A 21,812-nucleotide genomic window follows, 5' to 3' on the forward strand; every position below is an offset into this window, starting at 1 on the left:
AATACATACAAATAACTTTAACACATTCAAATTAAAAACTATGAAAATATCGATGCAGAAACCTAATAACTACAATCAAAATAAATTTTCATAACATTTTAATTATAAGTATTAGTTAATGTAGTAATTTATGCATAAAATTACATAGCAAAAAGCAATGTACAAAACTGTAAACAACATTTGGTGTTTAGGTACTACACCCTAGCAATGTGGATTACTAAACCCTTAGGGTTTGGATATAACTTGGATAAATTAGACAACACTATGCCATGCTTATAAGACTTTAATGCTAAACCCTAGAGACCCTCATGTACTACCAAACCCTAGAGATTTGTGTGTTCTTTTAATACATACAAATAACTCTAACACATTCACATTAAAACTATGAAAATATCAATGCAAAAAACTAATAACAACAAACAGATGTAAATATTGATAAATTTTGCATATATTAGTTAATGCAGTACTTGATGAAGCAATATAATCATCATCAACAAGTACTGTATTAAATTATAAAAAAATACTATGCTAACCCTATGCATTACTAAATCCTTTGGGTATGGATATATCACGATTACTTAATCAACACCATGATATGATTAGTTAATGTATTAGTTAATAACTACAATCAAAGTAAATTTTCATAACATTTTAATTATAAGTATTAGTTAATGCAGTATTGTATGCATAAAATTACATACAAAAAAGTAATGTATAAAACTGTAAACAACATTTGCTAATTAGGTGCTACACCCTAGCCCTATGGATTACTAAACCCTTAGGGAATGGATTTAACTTCGATCAATTAGTGAACACGAACCTATGGTTATAATTTCTACCAATAAGTAGGTGCTACACCCTACCCTCATGGACTACTAATGTAACAGCCCGGATTTCTAGGGTATGATAAATACGGCGACTGCTACCTAGGCGAACTTAAATGCAACAAGAACGTAGACTACGGTTTCATTTAAAGAGATTTGACCAAGGTATTTCATGAACTATCAAAGAAATAAGTCAACGGCTCAATCAAGAAATATCAATGAAGAATAGATACCATAAACTATGCTCAAAAGTCAAAGGTTTATTGTAAATCCAGCAAAACGCATTATGTCTCAAAATCCTAAACCAAAGGAATAAGTTCAAATCAACCAAAAGATAATAAGTTCCATAATCCTGCGGAAGCAACTAAGAGAAAGTGAAGCCATGTATGAAGACACAACTACACTCGAAGTTTCAACATATCCATTTTATTCAATTCAATTTTCTCAACACCGCCAACCGTCCGTCGCCGCTCAACATGCACATAGAGAAAACACATGTAGGGCTGAGTATTTTAAACATACTCAGTGAACTCATGCCAAAACGTTTTAATAGTTATGTCACCCTTACCATAGTGAACTCGAGTTTTTGCATTTATTTAAAAGAATATCATCGAGTATCACAAAATAATTTCATGGACTGGCCAGTCAAACAATACCTATCATTTTCTCATCAATCAACAATTTCATGGTGCGACGAAAGTGTGGCCACATTTCGCCCACGAGACCGGCCGACTTGCAAGGACAGCTCCCGATCTCCTGTGTACACTAGCCTTATATGGTTTGCGGCCCTACTCAGACCCGAATTAGTTTATATAACCCTATAGCCTAATGGAGCGCACTCGCAAACTAGGCATCAGGCACACACAATATCCAAAACAATCACAGGCATGACATAACAGTTTAATCCACCCTTATTTCTCCACTTTCATAAATTTGCAACATAAGAGAGTTTAAGAATAAAGCCCACCTCGATTCCTTAGATCACAATTATGTTCTTCCTCTTGCTATCACTCCGTGAGCGTGAGTTAACACCTTTAATTTATACGTATCACAAGTAAGTCTCAACCATCTACTCAAATTCATGCATGTTTTCAACGTTTCCTTTTTTCCCATCGATTAGTTTCATATTATCATTCAAAAATCAAAGTATGATTATCATATCACTTTTTATTCGCACAACAACTCCAGATCTATCATCTAATCGTGTCACGCATGAGTGTTTTTCACACACATCACACGCACACACACAACACACACGCACGCACACCGAGGTACGCACACGCACACACACACGTTCCACACACACACACACATGCATCCCATATTCATCAATTGTTTCCCCTTTCACTCAATCTAAATGCATGAGAGCTCAAGAACACCGATTAATCGGTAGATGAAGAAAAGATCAAAATAGAAATACCTTTTTCGATAGAATGAACGGTAGAAACAAAGTAGTAGCCTTGATTCTTCAAAGATTCTTGAGTTTCAACTTCAATTCTTCTCCAAAGATGAAGAAATATTGGAGAATAGTAGAAGAAAATTGTGAGAGAGAGAGGAGAGACGTGATTTTGGGGAGTGAGGGCGTGACTTTGGCGTTCTAGGTTTAGGTTTTGCCTCTTATTTATAGAGTGCAAGATATAATCTCATAATTAAATAAATAAAAGATTTGGAAGAGATATGGGAGAGGAATGGCGTTAAATCTGGTGAGGAAAAAGGGGGTTTCGAATTTTAGGCTATTTAATTAGCCTATGATTTAATTTAGATATTTCACGGAGTAGAATAAAATATCACGGAGCAGAATAAAAATAATAATCTCCCCAATTAAATAGGAAAGTGGTGTGTTTTATTGATTCCTCCACAAGGAATCAATTTCAAATATTATTTAAAATAAGATATGGCAAGATCTCTTTAGATATGGTAAGATATGCTAGGATATTTAAATTTATTTATGGAAGAGAATAAACAAGGGATCAAATAATATAATAAAATAATCCCTTCTCCCATAAATAGGGGGATTTTCGAAAATCACCCTAGAGTAGCATAGGGTCGAAATTTGCATGGAATAAATAAGGAATATTCGGGCTTTGGATTTAATTTAAATGATTATCCCAAGCAATAATCAAATCCAAGAAAAATAGGATTCTTTTCCAATAAATAGGGGTGGTCGAAAATTCCAATAAAATAATGATGCTCCTATTTTAATCTCACTCATCCCTTAGGAAAAATATTTCACCACAATATTATTTCACCCCGCATCAAAATATAACCACATCACAAACTCCACCATTCTAATTTCACCTCCACGTCATATTTTTCAATGACCTTGACCATTCCACGCCCACGTCATATTTTCCACAATGCTGACTATTCCATAGCCACGTCATATAATCAACAAGTTTGACTATTCAACTCAAACTCAACTCCAAATCGTAATTAGGTCACAAAGAATCATGTAATAAATCACTCATCAATTAATCCACATACTTCATAGCATTAAAAGCATTTAATGCAAAAATTTTATGTCTCGAAAATTAGGGTTCAAAAAAGTGGGATGTTACAATTAAGCCCTGGCGTTTTGTGTGTATTAACAAACACAAATATGCATAACAAATTCAATGTTATTCGATTATTATTATTTGAACTTCCACTCATTATTCAACATTCCACATATTATACAACTGCTTAATTACACAAAGATACAGATACTCATCATTCAATACTAAAACAAAATAATATGCATGACAAATTCAATGTTATTCCATTATTGTTTGAACTTCAACTCACTATTCAACATTCCAAAAATTGTACAACCGATTAGTTCCACAAAGAGACCAATACTCACTATTCCATTATCTATTTGCCCTATATACACATGGTAACAACTTTACACAGTTACTCAATTGTCTGAGCCATCTTCCAAACTCAAACTACGTTTTCGCCTGTTCAACCATGTCCACTTTCACTCTTCAAACTATCTCTCCATTAAATCGTTCTCAGCTCTTCCTGCAAAAACCATACTGAACAATGGCGAACACCTGCTTAAAACTCGAAGACGATTACTGCAAAAGAATTGAAGATATTGTTAAAATAATAAAATAAAATTTAAAAATAAAGCAAAGAGGAAACAATACTAAAATACAAAGAATGAAACAACAAAGATCTCACCTTTATAATCTGCAAAATAAAATATCATCAGCGTAAAATGAACTAATTAAAAAAATAAAAATGAAACAATACTAAAACACAAACAATGAAACAACAAAGATTTCACCTTTATAATCTGCAAAATAAGAAATCATCAACATTTAATGAACTAATGAAAAAAAAAGAAAACGAAACAATACTAATACACAAACAATGAAACAACAAAGATTTCACCTTTATAATCTGCAAAATAAAAAATCATCAGCGTTTAACGAAGGATTAAAAGAAAATAAGAAAATACTAAAACAAAAACGTAAAAACACACAGATATTACCTTTATTATCTGCAAAATAATAAATGGTTAATATAAACAACGTTATTCGGATTAAAAGAAAATAAGAAGAATAAGACAGATATAAAAGCAACAATAAGAGGGTAGAGAGAGAAATAAGAACCTGCAGTAAAAGCATTGCTTGCAATGACAACTGGTATCTATAGAGAAGTTTCTATTATGAAGATGGGAAAAGTGCTCTTTTCTTTGGGGGGAAAACCCTCTCTTTTTTTTGGGGGGGGGGGGGGGAACCCTCCCTTTTTTTGGGGGGGAAACCCGATTTCAATGCTTAAAAAATGTTGCAGAGCTTAATCCATTGGTTAACAGATGGAATTGCAAATTGGCGGATGACTTTTACAACTTTCCCCCAAATCGCAAATTTGAAACCAAGCTTTTAAGTATAGTATAGATAATATAAAAAAGTAGGTCTCACCTTCCACTAACTTTTTTCAATCAATTTTTCTTTACCTTTCTTAAAACTCGTGCCTACAATACGAGTGACAATTATTATGGGACGGAGGAAGTATATTTTAAGGATGAAAGGAGTATGATTTAATTAATTCAACAATAGGCAACTGCCAAATATATTTATTACATTTTTTAAAATCATTCTACAATGTTGTAAGGTTTTAAGTAAAACACCCCGTAGTTGGCCGCTCGAACAGAGAGAGAGAGATGGGAGAGCGAGGGAAATATGTGGTGTTGCTTGGGGCCGGAGCTCTAATTGGTTCTGCCGCTACCCTTGCTCTCGTCAAACTTCTCCCCAGGTAAGCCGCAGGAGCGCACGCCACTTGAATAATCAAGTGTTCTTTTATACTAAATTATTTGATTTCATTGTAAATGATGTTTTTATGGACATCAGTTTCTTATTCCTATAGGCTAGCAACTAGGGTTTATTCAGCTATCATTACTCTAGATTTGAATCTAAGCTTGTGAACTTTTCTTGATCATTTGCACAGACGGATTGGAGGGGAGGGTGCTAATGTGGACTCCATTGAATCCAAAGGTATGCTACTTCTCTATCCTAATCACTCACGAACACACACATATATGCATAATCATATGATTTGTTTGAAAAAAAATTCCATGTGCTTTTTACTTCACTTGTTTGGGGTCATTCTTAGATACTCATTCGTGATTATCTTAGAGACAATTCTTTTCGGCACGAAATTTAACAAATTTGTGTTAAAATTGAGTCAAGTGAAGGGAGAATAAAGTAGGTAAGGAAAAAGGTGGATAGATGAAGAGAGAGTAAAGTAACAGAGAAGAAATAGGTTGCTTTTTGCCAAGAAAAAGAAATGACTCAGTTACAGTGGTACAACCCAAAAATGAATACGACTTGACTACATAGGGACGGAGGAAGTATATTGTTTGCAATCATAGATTAAACTTCTTGTGTGCAACTCACACCAATTTATCAAATGTTTAGTAATTTGAGACACGTTTCATTTGTAGCGGCATGATAATATAATATGCAACCCAAATGTGTGGTTCATCTGTTTTAAAATACTTCCTTTTGATCTGTTTTATGAAGTGTCTATAATATGCCTCAAAGTAGAAGACAATTTTGTGATTTTTACTCATATTTCGTGGATATTTCTCTGCCCATGCAGCTGTTTTTTTTGAATTATCACCTGGAAACGCATTTTATAGATATCTATCAGCATTATGGTCTCTAGAGGAATGCTTGCTGTTGCAACATGAATTCATTATATTGATGTGTTGTTAGCATGTAAATGTTAAACCAGTTGTTCTTGATGCAGAATGTAAGTTCGTGGAAAGTGTGAATCATGGTGTGGATGGCACTGATCTGCTGATGGATGATATTGTGTCTGAACAACTTACAAGGTAACAATAGCTCGCTTCTGGTTTCTTTTTCTTTTCTTTTTTTTTATCCCACAATTTTCTCCTGCTGCTTGTGATTATCTTGCTAGTTGAAATATGTAAACACGTACAACATTTCAGTTTGAGCTTTAACACCTTGTTAATTTCATCAGGAATATTCAGTTCTTTGGCTTGGAACACCAGAAAAATGTAGTATCTTCTTTTGTTGTTGTCATTGGTCTTGGAGGAGTCGGGAGTCATGCTGCATCTATGCTTTTGAGGTCTGGTGTTGGCAAGCTTCTTCTTGTTGATTTTGACCAGGTATCTCAACTTAGTAAATGCTCCCTCTTTGCCACTTTGCCTCATGTTTCCTAAATCATGTCTTCATGTTTTGTGGACTTTCTATCACTCACCAAGGTAAATTATAATTCAAGGGGAAAAAATATGCTATAAGGAAACTACACCTGGAGATAGTATTATACTTTTGTTTTTTTTCTCTGATAACTGAGGAAACTACTGAAAGGTTCTTATGACATTTATGTCACAGAAGTATTGATCTCTAAACTTTGCAGTCCTGGGTGCTTGATGAAATGCAGATCAGATCCTGAATATTCTTCATATTGTACTCGAGATTTTTAGCGAGTTCTTGCTTGCACAAAATTCTGCTATTGCACAATGCATTAAGAACTGATTATTATTTTGTTGCAAAGGTCTCAGTTTCATCGTTGAATAGACATGCAGTTGCGACTAGGGAGGATGTTGGTACCCCGAAAGCCATATGTCTGAAGAAGCATTTCTCAGCAATATTCCCAGAGTGTCATGTAGATGCAAAAGTGATGCTATATGATTCATCATCTGAAGATGAAATTCTTTCCGGGAACCCTGATTTTGTTTTAGATTGCATTGATAACATTGACACAAAGGTGAAGCCTTTTCTTATCTTTTGTTTGTTGATTGTAACTTAACGTTTATATTCTCAACTTCGGAGCTGTTAACTCTTGATGTACTTATGAACTTCCTTTTCAACAGTTATGCTATCTGCGTGGACAGTTTCCGGTAGATAACATTATTAGTTGGTTAATGTATCTAAAAATATACTTAAAGAGCTTGGGTCGTATCAAATTATTTTTATCTTTTAGCTTATAAGCTTAATGAAGGTAATAAGGCTGCATGACTAAGGAACTCTACTAAGAAAACCTAAACTCTAATTGGCCATAAGATTATACTTCGATCACATGGATGTTGTTGTAGAGAAATGCATAAGTGGCAGAAAATATTGTATACAACTCATGGTCTTTCCACTCCGATGTCTAATGACATTTTCTTTTATTAATATTAGTCGTGACTTCAATAAAATGTAGGCTTTCTTTCTCTAAACTCCACATATTGGCTCGTCATCTTTTGTAGGTGGCTCTTCTTGCTGCATGTGTTCGGCGTGGATTGAAAGTTCTATCTGCTACTGGAGCTGGGGCAAGAGCTGATCCAACAAGAATACGTGTGGCTGACTTGAGAGAATCATCCAATGATCCATTATCTCGTGCAGTACTGAGTTGATCTCTTTATTTTCACTTTATTTACCTGCCTTATACAGTAATTAATCGGTGTAGTTCGTCTTAAGTTTTTCCATGCAAAGTACATAAAACAAAATCCTTGTGCTTCATCAGTTTCATTGTTACATATCAGTTTGAGTGGATTCAGGTTGATTCTATGATTCTGTGAAGCCTTTGTTCAAGAATGTCTAACATAATTAATCTGAGATGGTTATTCTTATTGGAAACTCTTAAGTTGGATATTAGCTTCTTGATTTTTGGCTGCATTATGTCATCCTTATTCGCTGTCAACTAGATCCTTTGCCACTACTTTTCTCTGCCAAAAATTTAAGAAAACAAATAATTTAGACCTGTCATGGTTTGGAGCTCTACAGTTTTATCACATCAAACGCCTGATATAAAGTAAATCTATTACTGGCCGAGTTGAACTCTTAAACGTATCAGTTATCAGGTTAGGTACCGCTTAAGGAAGGAACATGGTATTGAAGGTGGTATTCCTGTAGTGTTTTCACTGGAGAAACCCAAGGCAAAACTGCTTCCTTTCAAAGCACCAAATGGGGAAGAAGAAAATCCTTCAGATTATCAAGTAAGCTTTTAATACTTTTATTCGACTATATGAGGCATGTTTGTGTAATTAGCTATTTGCAGCAGACATCGTTTACACATAGAATGATATACTTCTAGAAGATCAAAGCCTTTCAGTTATGCTCATGAAGAAATTAAAAATGATTAGTTTAATGAAGTTGGTAATCAGATTGTTCCAGGTTTTCGAGTTCGCATCATTCCTGTCCTGGGAACGATTCCAGCAATTTTCGGACAAGTCATGGCTTCATATGTTGTAACACAATTAGCAGAATTGCAAGTTCATGTGGAGCCAGTTGTTAATTTTGATACAGATCATTACCGAGTCCTCCATCAGCGTCTGATTGAGCATGAAGAGCTACAATTCGGTACAGCAAAGCAAGTTCAGGTAATCAATTATGCATTATATTGTGTGATATGTTGCCAGTTATGGCTGGTGTAAATAAAACAATCACACATTGGCATACCAAGTATAATTAGGAGCGCAGAAGCCTACTTTGTTGGTAATCCAGAAAATAGACGTTACTACTCCAGGACACTGACATCTCTAAAAGCTGAATCCCAAGCACACTAGCACCTGCAAAGCAGCTTAAAGAATTATAGTAACCTGAATTACTAATGGGATTTCTCATGCTAAACTTGTAGGCTGCCTGTTAGTTGTCTGTGATCTTCTCTAATATTTTGATAATCCTGTCACTTCCATTTGTTGTAAAGTAGTACTCCCTCCGTCCCTTAAAAATATATCACATTTGCCATTTTGGGATGTCCCTTAAAAATAGACCAATTCTATTTAAGGAAATTTTTTCTCTCTAATGAGGTGGGTCTCATTCTCCACTAACAATACTCCAATCACTTTTTCTTTCTATCTCTCTCTTACTTTACCAATTGTGCATTAAGATCCATGCCATTTCAAATGTTGTCTATATTTTAGGGACGGAGGGAGTACTATTATTTTTTTATGCTATTGGGTGATAAATTGCATGGTCTCAAGCTGGATAGTGGGGCTATTGATTTGTGGATTCCAAGTAATTAAACCTAAATCAGCACGGAATGAAATTTAAATTTTACTGCCCACCAACTCTAGCAAGCACCATTCACCTATAGCTGGTTAATGTGCTGAAGCATGAATATATTATTTACTTTACTTTGAATGCTATGGCTGCAGCTGAAGCACCATACTCCCTTGTCGTGCACCATCTTTTGATAATTAATATCTTGCCATTCAACGAACTTATACTTGCTGTAATTTGTGTCATGTGATATGGTGATTTGTTAATCTTCTAGGTGGATGTTGAGGAGGTTATGTATATAGTTAAAGAGTTGTGGCATGGCCGAAGTGCTAGAGATGAATCACCTAAAGATGTTGGACGTGGAATGTGGCGTTCAGTCAATGATTTAATGCTTATCAGGTAAGAACAGATCTGAATGGTCTGTTGCAGATGATTTTTTTTCAAGAGTTTAACAAAGATATGAAACTGTATAAATTTATGAGGAATTAAGGTAGATGTTTAGTGGGAGTCTTTCTAATAGTCACTCATGAAGCCTTGGCAGCAACATTTCCATTTCCTTTTCCTTTACCTTCTAATGCGAATGTGTCCTATCCGCTTTTGGCATTCTGCTCGCGTCCTATCCGCCGCTTTTGGCATTCTGCTCGGGTTAAACGAACATGCAGTTGCATAATTTAGCATTTATTTACGTAGATCTTTGGTCGGTAGTCGTACTCTCATCATTTGTTATGACCATGTCCATCTTATCATTTCAGATGGGATCGCACGAAACCAGCTTCAGTCTCAAATCTAGTTCTCCTAAAATTCAAAGAGGTATGCATTTTGACTGTCTTGAGGCAGCAGATTTTGTTTTTCATTTTCACGCTTGTCTGCCGAAAATATATCCAACATTTATGAGGAATAACGTGAGGACGATCATTCTATATGTTCTGGTGCAAATATAATCAGTCAGGCCATCCCAAAAACGACTGGGAATCTATTTAAGAAAGAGAAATAGAATCTAAACTGATTGACTGAGAAAAATGGAGTCTTGGTTGCAGGCTGATGAACACGAGGTGAGGTCATTGGAAGATATAAAAGAACAAGAACCAGAGTTTTTTGCTAGAGTGACATCGGTGCTGAAGCGAGCCGAGCTTGATTTCGGGTTATGATTTGAATGGGAGATGCTTGGATGTTGGAATTTAAACCCCCATTTGCATGAACGCTTTCAACAAGATGGGACCTCAAACTGAAGGGTGGCAAATATGAGTTTAGTTTGTGGAAAGTTTTGTACGGCTTGATCTTGTACTTGCATAGACATAGCTCTGAAGAAGAATCAGCACATCATGTTCTTTTACTAGTACTTACTAACTCTAGCTTTTCCTCATAAACTATTTCTAATTTAAGGTTCAAATTCAAAGTTAAATACTACTCTTTCTTCCCATTCAAGATATCCACATTTTCTTTTTAGTTTGTCTCACACAAGATGTCCATTTTCTATATTTGAAAATAAATTCCTCTCTCTTCTAATTTAAATAAAATATTCAGTTACTTTCTTTTCTCTACTTACTCCACCAAATAATTTCTAATTACCAGGGCCATTCAAGAATGTAAACCTCATGGGATGAAGGGAGTAGTTGTTGAAGGGACCTTTGGTTTATCACATAGGAGCATTTTGCTGCAACTAAAGGGCTATATCTTTTGTTTGGTTTCTAATATGACAACACTGTGTGGCCCATGTAAAAGACAAAGGCCCAATTAATAAAGGTTGTAATTCATGGTTTACGTACTGACAATTACCCCTAATCGTGCATTCGATTTTTCGGTTCGGTTTTTGTCCAAATCGAACCAAACCGAAAAATCGAATTTCCTTGAAAATCAAAACCGAACCGAACCGAAAAACTGAATAACCGAAAATCGAAAAATCGAACTTAAAAAATCGAATTAAACCAAAAAACCGAAATTTTCAACAAAAACCGAAAAACCGAAAAAAATGTGGAGTATATATTAATATATATAATATTTATTTATTTTATATATACTAATATAAATTAAAATATATAATATATAATATAAAATTAATAGAATATATATAATACATACGATATAAAATATATTCAAAGTATATATTATATATATGATATAATATATTTAAATTAATAGAATAAATATATATAATATTATATTTAAAATATAATTCGATTTTTCGGTTTTTCGGTTTTTTTTTCGCCCGAACCGAACCGAACCGAAAAACCGAATTTTTTTTATTTTTAAAACCGAACCAAACCGAAAAACCGAAAAAGCCGAACCGAATTTCAAAATTTCTGTTTGGTTCGATTCGGATATTCGGTTTTCGGTTTTTTTCTCACCCCTACCTACGATGCATATCTTGGTCCAGAACAATGATCAAGTTAGAAAAACAAAATAACTTTGATACTATCATCTGTTCGCAATGGGGAAGGTTGATTCCCCTTTTCCAATATCGACTCATTTTACTCTAGAGACTACCAACTACCAATTTAGAACCTCATGCGCTGCAAATTGAGCGCAGTAGGTCGCCGCCTCCGGAGATTGACGCTTGCGTTTTTAAATTGGTCCAAAGTTTGTTCTTTTTAAACAACAATCAATTAGATCCTGTCATGATGTTATTACTTGCCGACATCGTCGTCTTCGTTATATTACCTTTTTTGGGCGAAATTAATTCTGAATTGTTTATGGAGTAAAGGTCATTTTTGGTCCTATGACCAAAATACGAATTTGGTCCAAAACATTCATTTTTTGAAAAACAGCCCCATAACAAATGAAATCTTTGTCGGAGTGGTCCTTTTTATACGGTTCCGTAAAAAACTAACGGTCATGCCACTGTGCAATTAGTGTTAACCGTTAGTTTTTTGACGGAACCATAAAAAAAGGACTACTTCGTCGACATTTTCATTTGTTATGGATCTTTTTTTCAAAACGTGAATGTTTTGGACCAAATTCGTATTTTGGTCATATGTTTAGGATCAAAATTGACGTTTACTCTTGTTTATAATGAAAAAGTGAACTTCGATTTGTTCAATTAAATTGTGAATTTTGATCCGCTTTGGAAATTTATTTGTGAAATTCAGTGTGGTTGTCTACTACTGTGGGGTGTGGGTTATTAATACGAAATTGTCATTAAGAAATAACATTACAATTGAATCGAATTTTGACTAATTTGTTTATTTTAATTGCATCTTCAAAATTTTGTTAGGGACTAATTCTGCTTGTTGGTCATCATGAATCGATTTGCGAAGAAAAACATGTGATGGTTTTGGTTGATGACATTACGCGAAATTATCAAGTAGCAAGGTTTTCTATTTTGCATCAGATCTTTAGTCAATTAAACAAATAGAGAAAGAGAAGGTGACTGCAGACTGTTCTACCATATAGCATTCTAGGCCGAGTACCTACTCAGATTAGTCACATGAAACAACTTGTGGGTGTTACCGATACAGATTGTCTCGTTAACACTGGATGGATCGCAATGCTTTAAGTAGGTTGTGTGGAATTTTCCTATAGCTTGGTGGGTTACGCGACATACAGTTCTTGTGTATCGAGGAGCAAGTAGCCATCTTCCTTGGTGTCTTAGCACATCACAAGAAGAGTGTTGTCGGATTCAACTTTTGAAGGTTACGCGACATACGGTTCTTGTGTATCGAGGAGCAAGTAGCCATCTTCCTTGGTGTCTTAGCACATCACAAGAAGAGTGTTGTCGGATTCAACTTTTGAAGGTCGGGACACACAGGAGAAGTCTCTTGGTACGTGCACGAGGTCATGGCAGCGGTTATAAAGATGCACTATATTCCTTGTCAACCCTGAGCCGATCAATGAATGATGCGTCGATTGGAGGTGGAAGAGCATTTCAGGTATGCACCTGTGATAAATATGAAAGCTTATGCATTCCACAATATTTGTTAATACTTGACAATGTTTTTAGGGTTGTCTCGATGCCCTTGATGGAACATTCATCAATGTGTTAGTCCGTAATGAAGACAACGAAATTCAGGAATAGGAAGGGCCAACTCACCACGAGCACTTTAACTACGTGAGACGGGTACATGCATTTCACATATGTCTTGCCTGGGTAGGAAGGATCTGCGGGAGATGCTCGTGTTTTGAGGAACACCGTTAATCGACCTAATGGCTTCAACGTCCCTATTGGTAATCTACTCAATTATATAAGCTATTTTTTGTAATTGAAGTAATTTTGGGTTGGAATGTTTGAAAACAACTTTATTTGAATTAGGAAACTATTAACTTTGCTAGCGAAATTGGCTATGCCAATAGCCATGAGTTTCTTACCCCCTATAGAGGCATAAGGTACCACCTAAAAGAATGGGGGCCGGATACTGTTAAGCCTCGGAATCCTATAGAGCTGTACAATATGCGACACACCAAAGCTACAAACGTGATTGAAAGGGTCTTCGTTATTCTTAAGATGCGATGGAGAATTTTAAGGAGTGCTTCGTTTTAGCCTATTAAAGTTCAAATTAGTCTCATCATGTATTGCTTCTTACTCCATAATTACGTGTGGGGCAAGATGGCAGTGGATCCATTAGATAAATTGATTGACAATTGGTCTGAGGATGGGAGTACTGAGGACGAGCCGAGAGATACCGACTACGTCGATGGAATTGAGTCCATTACTGGCTGAAACCGATTCAGAGATGAGTTAGCACACAAAATGTGGGCAGTGGTATGGATTAGTCTTCGAACTCAAAAAGTATTGCGCTATGACTTGTTGCTTTTTTATTCATATTTGATCTTTTCTTTATTTTTTTCTTCCTTGCGCACAGTAAGGCTTTCAAACTACGTAAAGGATGCCCCAAAGATGAATCTTGTTTGCTACCTAATTTCCAACCTTTGTAGAGGATGCCCCAAAGATGAATGCTTGTTTGCTACATTTGGGAACATTTGTCTATGTACTCGACTATGATTTAAGACACTCTCTGTTATGTAGATTTGGTTGTGTAAGCTATTGAAAATCTAAATTTTGAAAAGGGCGAACTATGTAGGGAGGATTAGTAATTTTACTCCAATTTTCATTCTCAAGACACTAGATTAATATGTGATAAGTCGTATTCTAAGCCTTGGTTACTGGTCAGTATGTCGTGATTTACATGTATTATCCGCAAAGAAGTTGCTTAAGTGTGCAGGATAAAGGGGTCCAAGTCAGTAGGAGACGGTTCAGACAACTCAGGTGTAAAGAGCGCTAGAAGGGTGCAATACTGACCAGGATGCATGCCAGAGAGAAGGCTCGAGATGGAGAAGAAGGATTGTTGGGATGATCAACCGTAAACAAGGGCAAGAGAGTCATTTCGCGAAGGAAGTCTACCCTAAAAGTAAGGGCAAGCCTCCCTATAAAAGAAGCCACTTGGAGAGAGAGAAGGAGTTCTTAGTTCTCATTCGGCCACTACACTTAGCTAGAATTCTCTCATGGTTACCTGAAGTTCTAGACGTCCACCAGAGAATCATCATTCACCGTTCCAGCCAGTTCATCTTGTAGTAGTAGCAGTTTCATCGCCCGAAGTGGTAAAAATAATCTTTAGTCGCTTTTTTAGTTTAATCTTTACTTGTTTTCTTTGTTGGATCTGTTGCAAACTTAAATCTTGTTGCCTTTTGAAGTAATTTCGTTAAGATCCAAACGTTTTAGTTATGAAGTTTGTTTTACGCATCTCTCTTTGGTTTGAATCTGCTTCATTCTGCCTAAGAAAGTTAGATCTAGTTATCACGTTTATTTTCTAAGTGTTTATGCATGTCTTTGTTTGAGTAAGCTAGATCCGGATTTGTTAACTAGAATTTCAAGTTCTTTGTTTAGGTTTAATGTTTTGTGCATGAGTTTTTCGTCCTGCGTTGCTGTTGCCACCTTGCATGTTAGTCAGTAGGAGTAATCTCGGATTATTAGTCGTTAATCTTCAAGTTTAAGCCTTTTAATTTATGAATCTTATGTTTGAAGTTGTGAATCTGAGTTCATCCACGGAGTTTATGTTCATGTAATTTTTGTGCATACTTGTTGAATAAGAAAACATCACAATCCACATTTTCTAGGACCACTTTTGCTTTTTAGTTACTTTTTGCTTTTGTCCTTTACTTTAAGTTCGTACCCTCCACACCTGTCAGAGTGCCACTCAGCCACCACATATCCCCTGTTGTTTTAAATTTCCTTATTTAGTAACTGTCTACTTTTCACATGTCTCTGAGACACCTTGTCCCCTATTTTCACGTACACAACCACATGTCGGTCACTTTCACGCCACCCAGTCAGTAGAGTACCATCTTTAATTTTACGCCTAGGTAGAACTCAACCCCAAAGCGTGGTAGCTAACCAAAACCTTCCATATTATCACCACAATTATCCGAACGTGTCCATCTCTGTGGGATTCGACCCTTACCTCCACTATACTAGCCAGTAGAAGTGGGTTGAGGAATTTATTTGATACCAGATTCCGGTTGTCGTGCCAACGACTCAGCTTGGTTGGGATTTTCTCCTGATCAGTTGGACGCACCCTTAAATTAACACAGCACCGAAAACTTGAGACTATCAATATCATTCAACCTTCAAGCATAATAAGATTTCATATATTAACCAAACCATATTAACCTTCAAGCATACTCGAAATCCCATCATTTATTCTTATCATCCATATCACTTGAACAATTATCTAGCGGTTAATCAACACCCGTAGAATGGTCTCTTGTACTGGAATCAACTCGAACTTGCATTAGTTGTTATTCTCGTTTGTTTGTGAATTAAAATGCGCATGATCGCGATGATAATGAAGAAGACGCTTAATAGTTTTACTAAATGCGGTATAAAAATTTATGAGCTCTTTTAACACAACTTGAATAGCGAGAATACAACAAAAAGATGAGACGTGCTCCGAGTCTCGGTGGGTGTGCACAATCGTAAAGGTGTCGGGTTGATGGTTGGCACCGACATCGAGCCGCGCAGCCCCGAGCTCGCACACCTCCACCTTCATTTCGTGCTTCTATTGATCACTACACCGTGTACATCTGAAACATACAAAAGAAAAATAGATATTAGTCGCATCACCATCACATCTTTCAAATCAAGACAAGACTTTTGAAAAAATCATATCAAAGCAAGGTTCCCAAATGACGGCACACGGATTTCAAACGACAGCCGTACTTGTTAGCCATCATTTTAAGGGACGAGATGTAAGATTCTTTCCTGTTATGGTATAGTGAATGATTGAGATGACAACTTGCCTTATTTGACAAAAAGTCCATATTCTCCTCCATGTATCAAGCTTTTGACCATGTTTTTCTAAGCACCATTTCCTCTATAAAGACTACACCACTCAATCTTCTACTTCTCTTGTTCCTCTGCAAAATCTCCAACACATTCATTCCATCTAAGAAGAGAGAAAGTAACATTCAAATAGTAAGTTCAAGTAGAAGATGGAGAGGATAGTAAAAGGAACAACAAGATCAAGCTCTCTCTCACCCATTACCCCTTTACTCCACTCTTTATCGAAGAAGGTAAATGCTCTTGAAACCAAGCTTTATTCATAGCTCATTCATATATTTTTTTGGAACATGATAGAAGAAATAGCATGCTCAGCATAGTACCATGAACTTAGGTATCTCAACGCATTTTCTATTGCAACAACTAAGCATGCAAAAAGTTAGAGTGAACCAAGCTCACGTTCAAATCCTCAAAACTCAAGCGAGTAGTAAAATCCTTTTTTGCGATAACCATGAAAGCAATAATCTTAAATCGAGCACGAGATGGAAATGAGGACTTAGCTTTTAAGAATACATCTATGAACACCGAGATACCAAAGGGCACCGCTGCTGCCTCGCTTGGAGCAGTCCGTCGTTGCCGCCGCTGCTCTGTTGTGTTTTGCAGTGACACGTTGCTGTCATGAGGCGGCAGCCATTGCTGCTACACCTCGGCAGCCATTCACGCCGTACTGATACGCTCGGATTGTGCACTGTTTTAAGGCCTCTATTTGGTCTGTTTTTAATGACAAAATCACAATTCATGTCCATATTTAACACATTTTCTCTATTCTGGTATTTTGACGTGTTTTGTGAGATTTGTGCATATTTGAGCCTAAAAAGATAGCAAAAAGTTGAAGTTGGAAATTTGGAGGTTTCAGATGCCCAGCGGTCCGCTGCGACTGCTAAGCCAGTAGCGGTCCGCTCCAGAGAAAGTTGTGCTGAAACAAAGAACACGTCCAGCAACCGCTGGGGAGTGCACAGCGACCGCTCGAAGAGTTTTCGAAACTACGAGATTATTCACAGCGCCCGCTATCCAAGAGGCAGAGGCTACGGATCAATGTGCAGTAACTGCTGGCCAAGGTGCAGCGGACCGCAAGCGAAAATGCGGCGCACGAATTTGACCTACTTTCTCCCCAAGATTTACCAAACTTAGCTACTTTTTACCTTATTTCATGTTTCTTGATTTTTCCTCTATAAATACCCCCTCAAACCTCTTCATTATAATCTTCTTTTGGCCATATAATTCTAGAGCATAAAATTGAGAGAGTTCTTCATTGTGCAAGAGGTTGAAGAAGGAATCAAGAGAAAATCAAGGCTACAAGGATTCAACCTTTGGGTTTTATTGCTTTAGTTCTTATGTTCATTTTGTTTTCCTTTCATTCTATGTTTTTAGCTTATTGAATTATGTGTAACTAAATTCATAGGATTCTAGGGATATGTTAGTAACGACTTTGGTTATACAATTCCGTTTTCTATTTAATATCCGTTTTGTTTTTACTTCCTTTCTTCCCTAAGTTGTTCTGTAATACTTCACGTTTGAGTGACACATTCGGTGATGATTTAATATAAATTGCTACATAATCGTGAGAGGAGGTTGGCGAGTTAGATCCACTTAGTAGACACTACAATTAGTTTCCCTTAAAACAACACTGTTAATTGAGAGTAGGGACTTTATAAGGGTCTTATGAGCTTTTAGGAGTTACGGATCTAGGATTGACAACCCTAGTGTTAGTAATCTAGTCTTGTACCGCATGGGCAAAACTTATGTGACTCGTTCTATCGAAGTATAAACTGTGCTAGGATATTGTAGTTGGAAATTGTATAATCATAACTGTTGAACGCACATCCCTAGAATTCTCTTATCTCTCATACTTTTACGTCTTTAATCATTTGCAATTAGTTGTTTACTTGCTTTCAAACTGTTTTTAGTTTTCAAAATCTCCAAAATTCTCGGTTTTCCAAACAGTGAACTAAGCTTAGTAGAAGGTAGTCAGTCTGTGACTTTATTCCTCGTGTTCAATATCCGGTACTGACATTTAGCTATACTATATATATTATGCATACTTGTAGGTTTATTTAGTGCTAATAAAAAGTGCATGACGTACCCCTATCACCGCTGCCCAATATCCGTCGTGTCAACGGCGGCTGGTCTCGCGCACGTCGGCAAGCCTGACGGCACCCCAAAACTGGTTTTGACCAAGGAAGAAGAGAAATGTGAGTGTGTGTGTGTATAGCATATACATGTGTTGTGACTTGTGCGTGTTAGGATCATCGACTGCAACATTAGTTTGATATTGTCTGTTTTGGGTCAAGCCCGCACGGATTTGTTTTTGGGTCACTCCCAAAAGGCCTCAAACTAATTGGAGTTGGACAGGAATTATATACACCTTCCAACTTCCCTCACTCATCCGATGTGGGATGGGTTTGTAACCCAACAAACCTCCCCTCATCCGATGTGGGATGGGTTTGTAACTCAACAAACCTCCCCTCAAACGGAGACCACATCGGAAACGCAGTCGACACAAACATGGGTCGTTCCAACCCTGGCCCCTAGGTCATCCAGGGTCCGACTCTAACCCGAGTCTTTCAAGACCCGACCCTTACCGGGGCTCATCCAGGCCCGACCCAAAGCCACCTGGGCTCTGATACCACTTGTTAGGATCGTCGATTGCAACATTAGTTTGATATTGTCCGCTTTGGGTCAAGCCCGCACGGATTTGTTTTTGGGTCACTCCCAAAAGGCCTCAAACTAATTGGGGTTGGACGGGAATTATATACACCTTCCAACTTCCCTCACTCATCCGATGTGGGATGGGTTTGTAACCCAACAGTGCGTGTGCAACAAAAACAAGGAAGATGAAGAGAGTGAGAAGAGAAGAGAGAGAACCGAGGGAAGAGGGTGTTTGACTTGAGAAAGGTGGATGAAGAAGAAAGAGGCGGCCCCCTCTTGACTTCAAAATATGATTTTTGTATGTGTGCTGTTTTTTAGAAAGAAAGAAAAGATGTTGTGGGCCTTTATTTTTTTTTTTTGTCTTGGTCTCACATAAATTAATGGATGGAAGTAAGAGAACAATTGTTTCCTGATCAATCCATGAATTTAACTAATCACCTAATTAATTAATTTCAAGTAACTGAACCTTCAAATTCAAGTAAGCACTAAAGTCCTGGATCAAGAAATTAAACCCCCTGATTTAATCATCACGAAGAATTAAAGTCGTTTGAGTAAGATAAGAACATAGGACGCACATCCCCATTAGGATCATTGCATATCATTCTTTACGAATGTTCTTTAACTAATTAGATTGTAAATTTCTTTCAAAAAGGAATTTGGGAGGAGTTTAATTTTGGAAGTGGATCTTTGCTTAGAGATAATTATTTTGGAAGCATCGAGGTGGGCTTTCTAACTAATGTATTAATGTGGCTTTGTGAATTATGTTTCAAGTCTATTTTTTCAGTGAAGCATTGAGGTGGGCTTTCCTATCCTACATTATTATGTGGATAAAATTATTAAATGCTATGAATGATTTATGAAGTGATGTTTATTTAAAATCGCACTTTCATTTCTTTCAAAGGATTGTCAATGCCATAATATTTTTGTTTTATCGAGATGCCTATGTGTTTGGCTATGCCAAAATGAATAAATGGAATGATTACGAACCCCAATAGCACTGGAAATCCTATTCGAGTAGTGTGCACAAAGGAATGGACCGTGTGTCATCAAGAGGGTTGGCCGGTCAATGTGTCGTGGAAGGTGACCACCTTCCCATCACTAAAGGAATGCGCAGATATGTCAGATTGATAGAAAGAACTTAGACTGCAGTTGAACTTTAAGCTCACTGAGAACTTAGTAAAGCTCGGGCCTTTTAAGATAAAGGGTTCACTGTGATGGCATGACAATAATCTTTCATGTATATATGTATCTTTTGGAAAAGTGTTCACTGAGTACGCTCGTACTCAACCCTGCATGTATTTCTAAATGTGCAGGTTGAGCCGTGGATGAAGTGGTGCTGAGTGAGATTTGTGATTTATGTATCTCTGTAGGACCCTCGGAGGCATATGTCTCCATGCATTCACCATGCATATTGTCGCGTTCAAACCTTCTTCCGCTGTGCATTTTATCTTTTTCTTGTGATAGACTTGGTTGATGTCTGGTTTCCTTCTTCTTCTTTTTCCCTCTTATTCCTCACCCATAGTCATCATGGCTTTCGAGCTTTGTTTATCATTAGCAAAGTGATATCGTGACACCGTCATACCTTAACAACTTCGTCTTCGACCATTACATATACATAAATAGGGTCGGCGCCAGTGGAAATTAGTTTCACGGGTTGAATGAGATTCTCATCGCAGATGTTAGTTTTCTACCATATCACATGTAGCATCTACAAAAGTAATTACTAAGGATATAATCAAATGATGCAAGTTTGATTAGCTATGGTTACGTTGTTATGAGATTCTAAAGAAAAAAAGTGATAATTATGTGAATGGTGGATGTTATTACATGAAATCTTGAAACAAAATATTGCATTATTTGGACATACGGTATCTATCGCTCATGGGCATGCAGCCGTTTACCTCAGAACGCATCACCTTGAATTTGCCTCTTCCGTGATAAGTGAAGACTACGGTATCGCTTCTCTCTATCTGATTATGTTGGAGGAAAATGTTATACTTTCTTTCGAAGTAACATCTTCCGACTATAGTCACTCTGACCGTCCATGGGGTTTTGTGTGGCATTTCCAGCTCGCACTCGATAGGCATGTCCGTTATTATGTAGCAGAATCCATCCATCAGGTATCTGCTGCAGATGTTATTATGGAAAATAGTTTAAAAAATCGGGATTCAGAGGTTAGGTTGATTGTATAGATTGTTAAGGAAAAATAAAAACAAAATTAGTAGGTGAGATGGAAAGTACCCAACGTTTGAAAAAATTATCTGGTTTCGGAGATGGGCAAAATGCGATGACTACATCGCTGCCAGTGTTTAACTGATTTTAATAATTGAAGTTTTTGTAACATAAATAATAAACAATCGCTAAAGCTGAAATGGACTTACGAATGGAAGTTGACATGTGGGATGAGAGCTATGGGGTAAGTACCATAAAGAAGCTTCGGAGATAGGCAAAATGCGGGGACTACATCGCTGCCAATGTTTTACTTATTTTAATAATTGAAATTTTTGTAACATACATAATAAACAATCGCTAAAGCTGAAATGGACTTACGAATGGACGTTGACGGGTGGGATGAGAGCCATGGAATAAGCACTAAAAAGATGCTTCATGAGTGTCGTGGTGTAGCAA

At 36.8% G+C, this 21,812-nt stretch overlaps 1 protein-coding gene across 1 annotated transcript; it reads left to right on the forward strand.

Moving 5' to 3' along the window:
- Positions 1 to 4,913: 4,913 nt before the first annotated feature.
- On the forward strand, positions 4,914 to 10,667 carry LOC125221969 (NAD(P)-binding Rossmann-fold superfamily protein). Its single transcript, XM_048124365.2, has 11 exons — positions 4,914 to 5,066; positions 5,259 to 5,305; positions 6,063 to 6,147; positions 6,297 to 6,444; positions 6,834 to 7,046; positions 7,531 to 7,665; positions 8,125 to 8,259; positions 8,428 to 8,643; positions 9,540 to 9,664; positions 10,018 to 10,075; positions 10,303 to 10,667. Exons 1-11 carry the CDS (start codon positions 4,975 to 4,977, stop codon positions 10,411 to 10,413), a joined length of 1,365 nt encoding a protein of 454 aa, XP_047980322.1. The 5' UTR covers positions 4,914 to 4,974; the 3' UTR covers positions 10,414 to 10,667.
- The last annotated feature ends 11,145 nt before the right edge of the window (positions 10,668 to 21,812 follow it).

The sequence above is a fragment of the Salvia hispanica genome, chromosome 2 (assembly GCF_029641045.1).
Source record: "Salvia hispanica isolate PSC_SH4W2 chromosome 2, Shi_PSC_v1, whole genome shotgun sequence".
Classification (NCBI taxonomy): Eukaryota; Viridiplantae; Streptophyta; class Magnoliopsida; order Lamiales; family Lamiaceae; genus Salvia; species Salvia hispanica.

What these genes read in the sequence shown, in the direction of transcription:
- LOC125221969 (XM_048124365.2), top strand. Translation starts at nt 4,975, where the DNA reads ATGGGAGAGCGAGGGAAATATGTGGTGTTGCTTGGGGCCGGAGCTCTA. An exon ending in GGACTCCATTGAATCCAAAG is followed by an intron (nt 5,306 to 6,062) that starts GTATGCTACTTC and finishes TTCTTGATGCAG; the next exon opens with AATGTAAGTTCGTGGAAAGT. An exon ending in AAAATCCTTCAGATTATCAA is followed by an intron (nt 8,260 to 8,427) that starts GTAAGCTTTTAA and finishes GTTGGTAATCAG; the next exon opens with ATTGTTCCAGGTTTTCGAGT.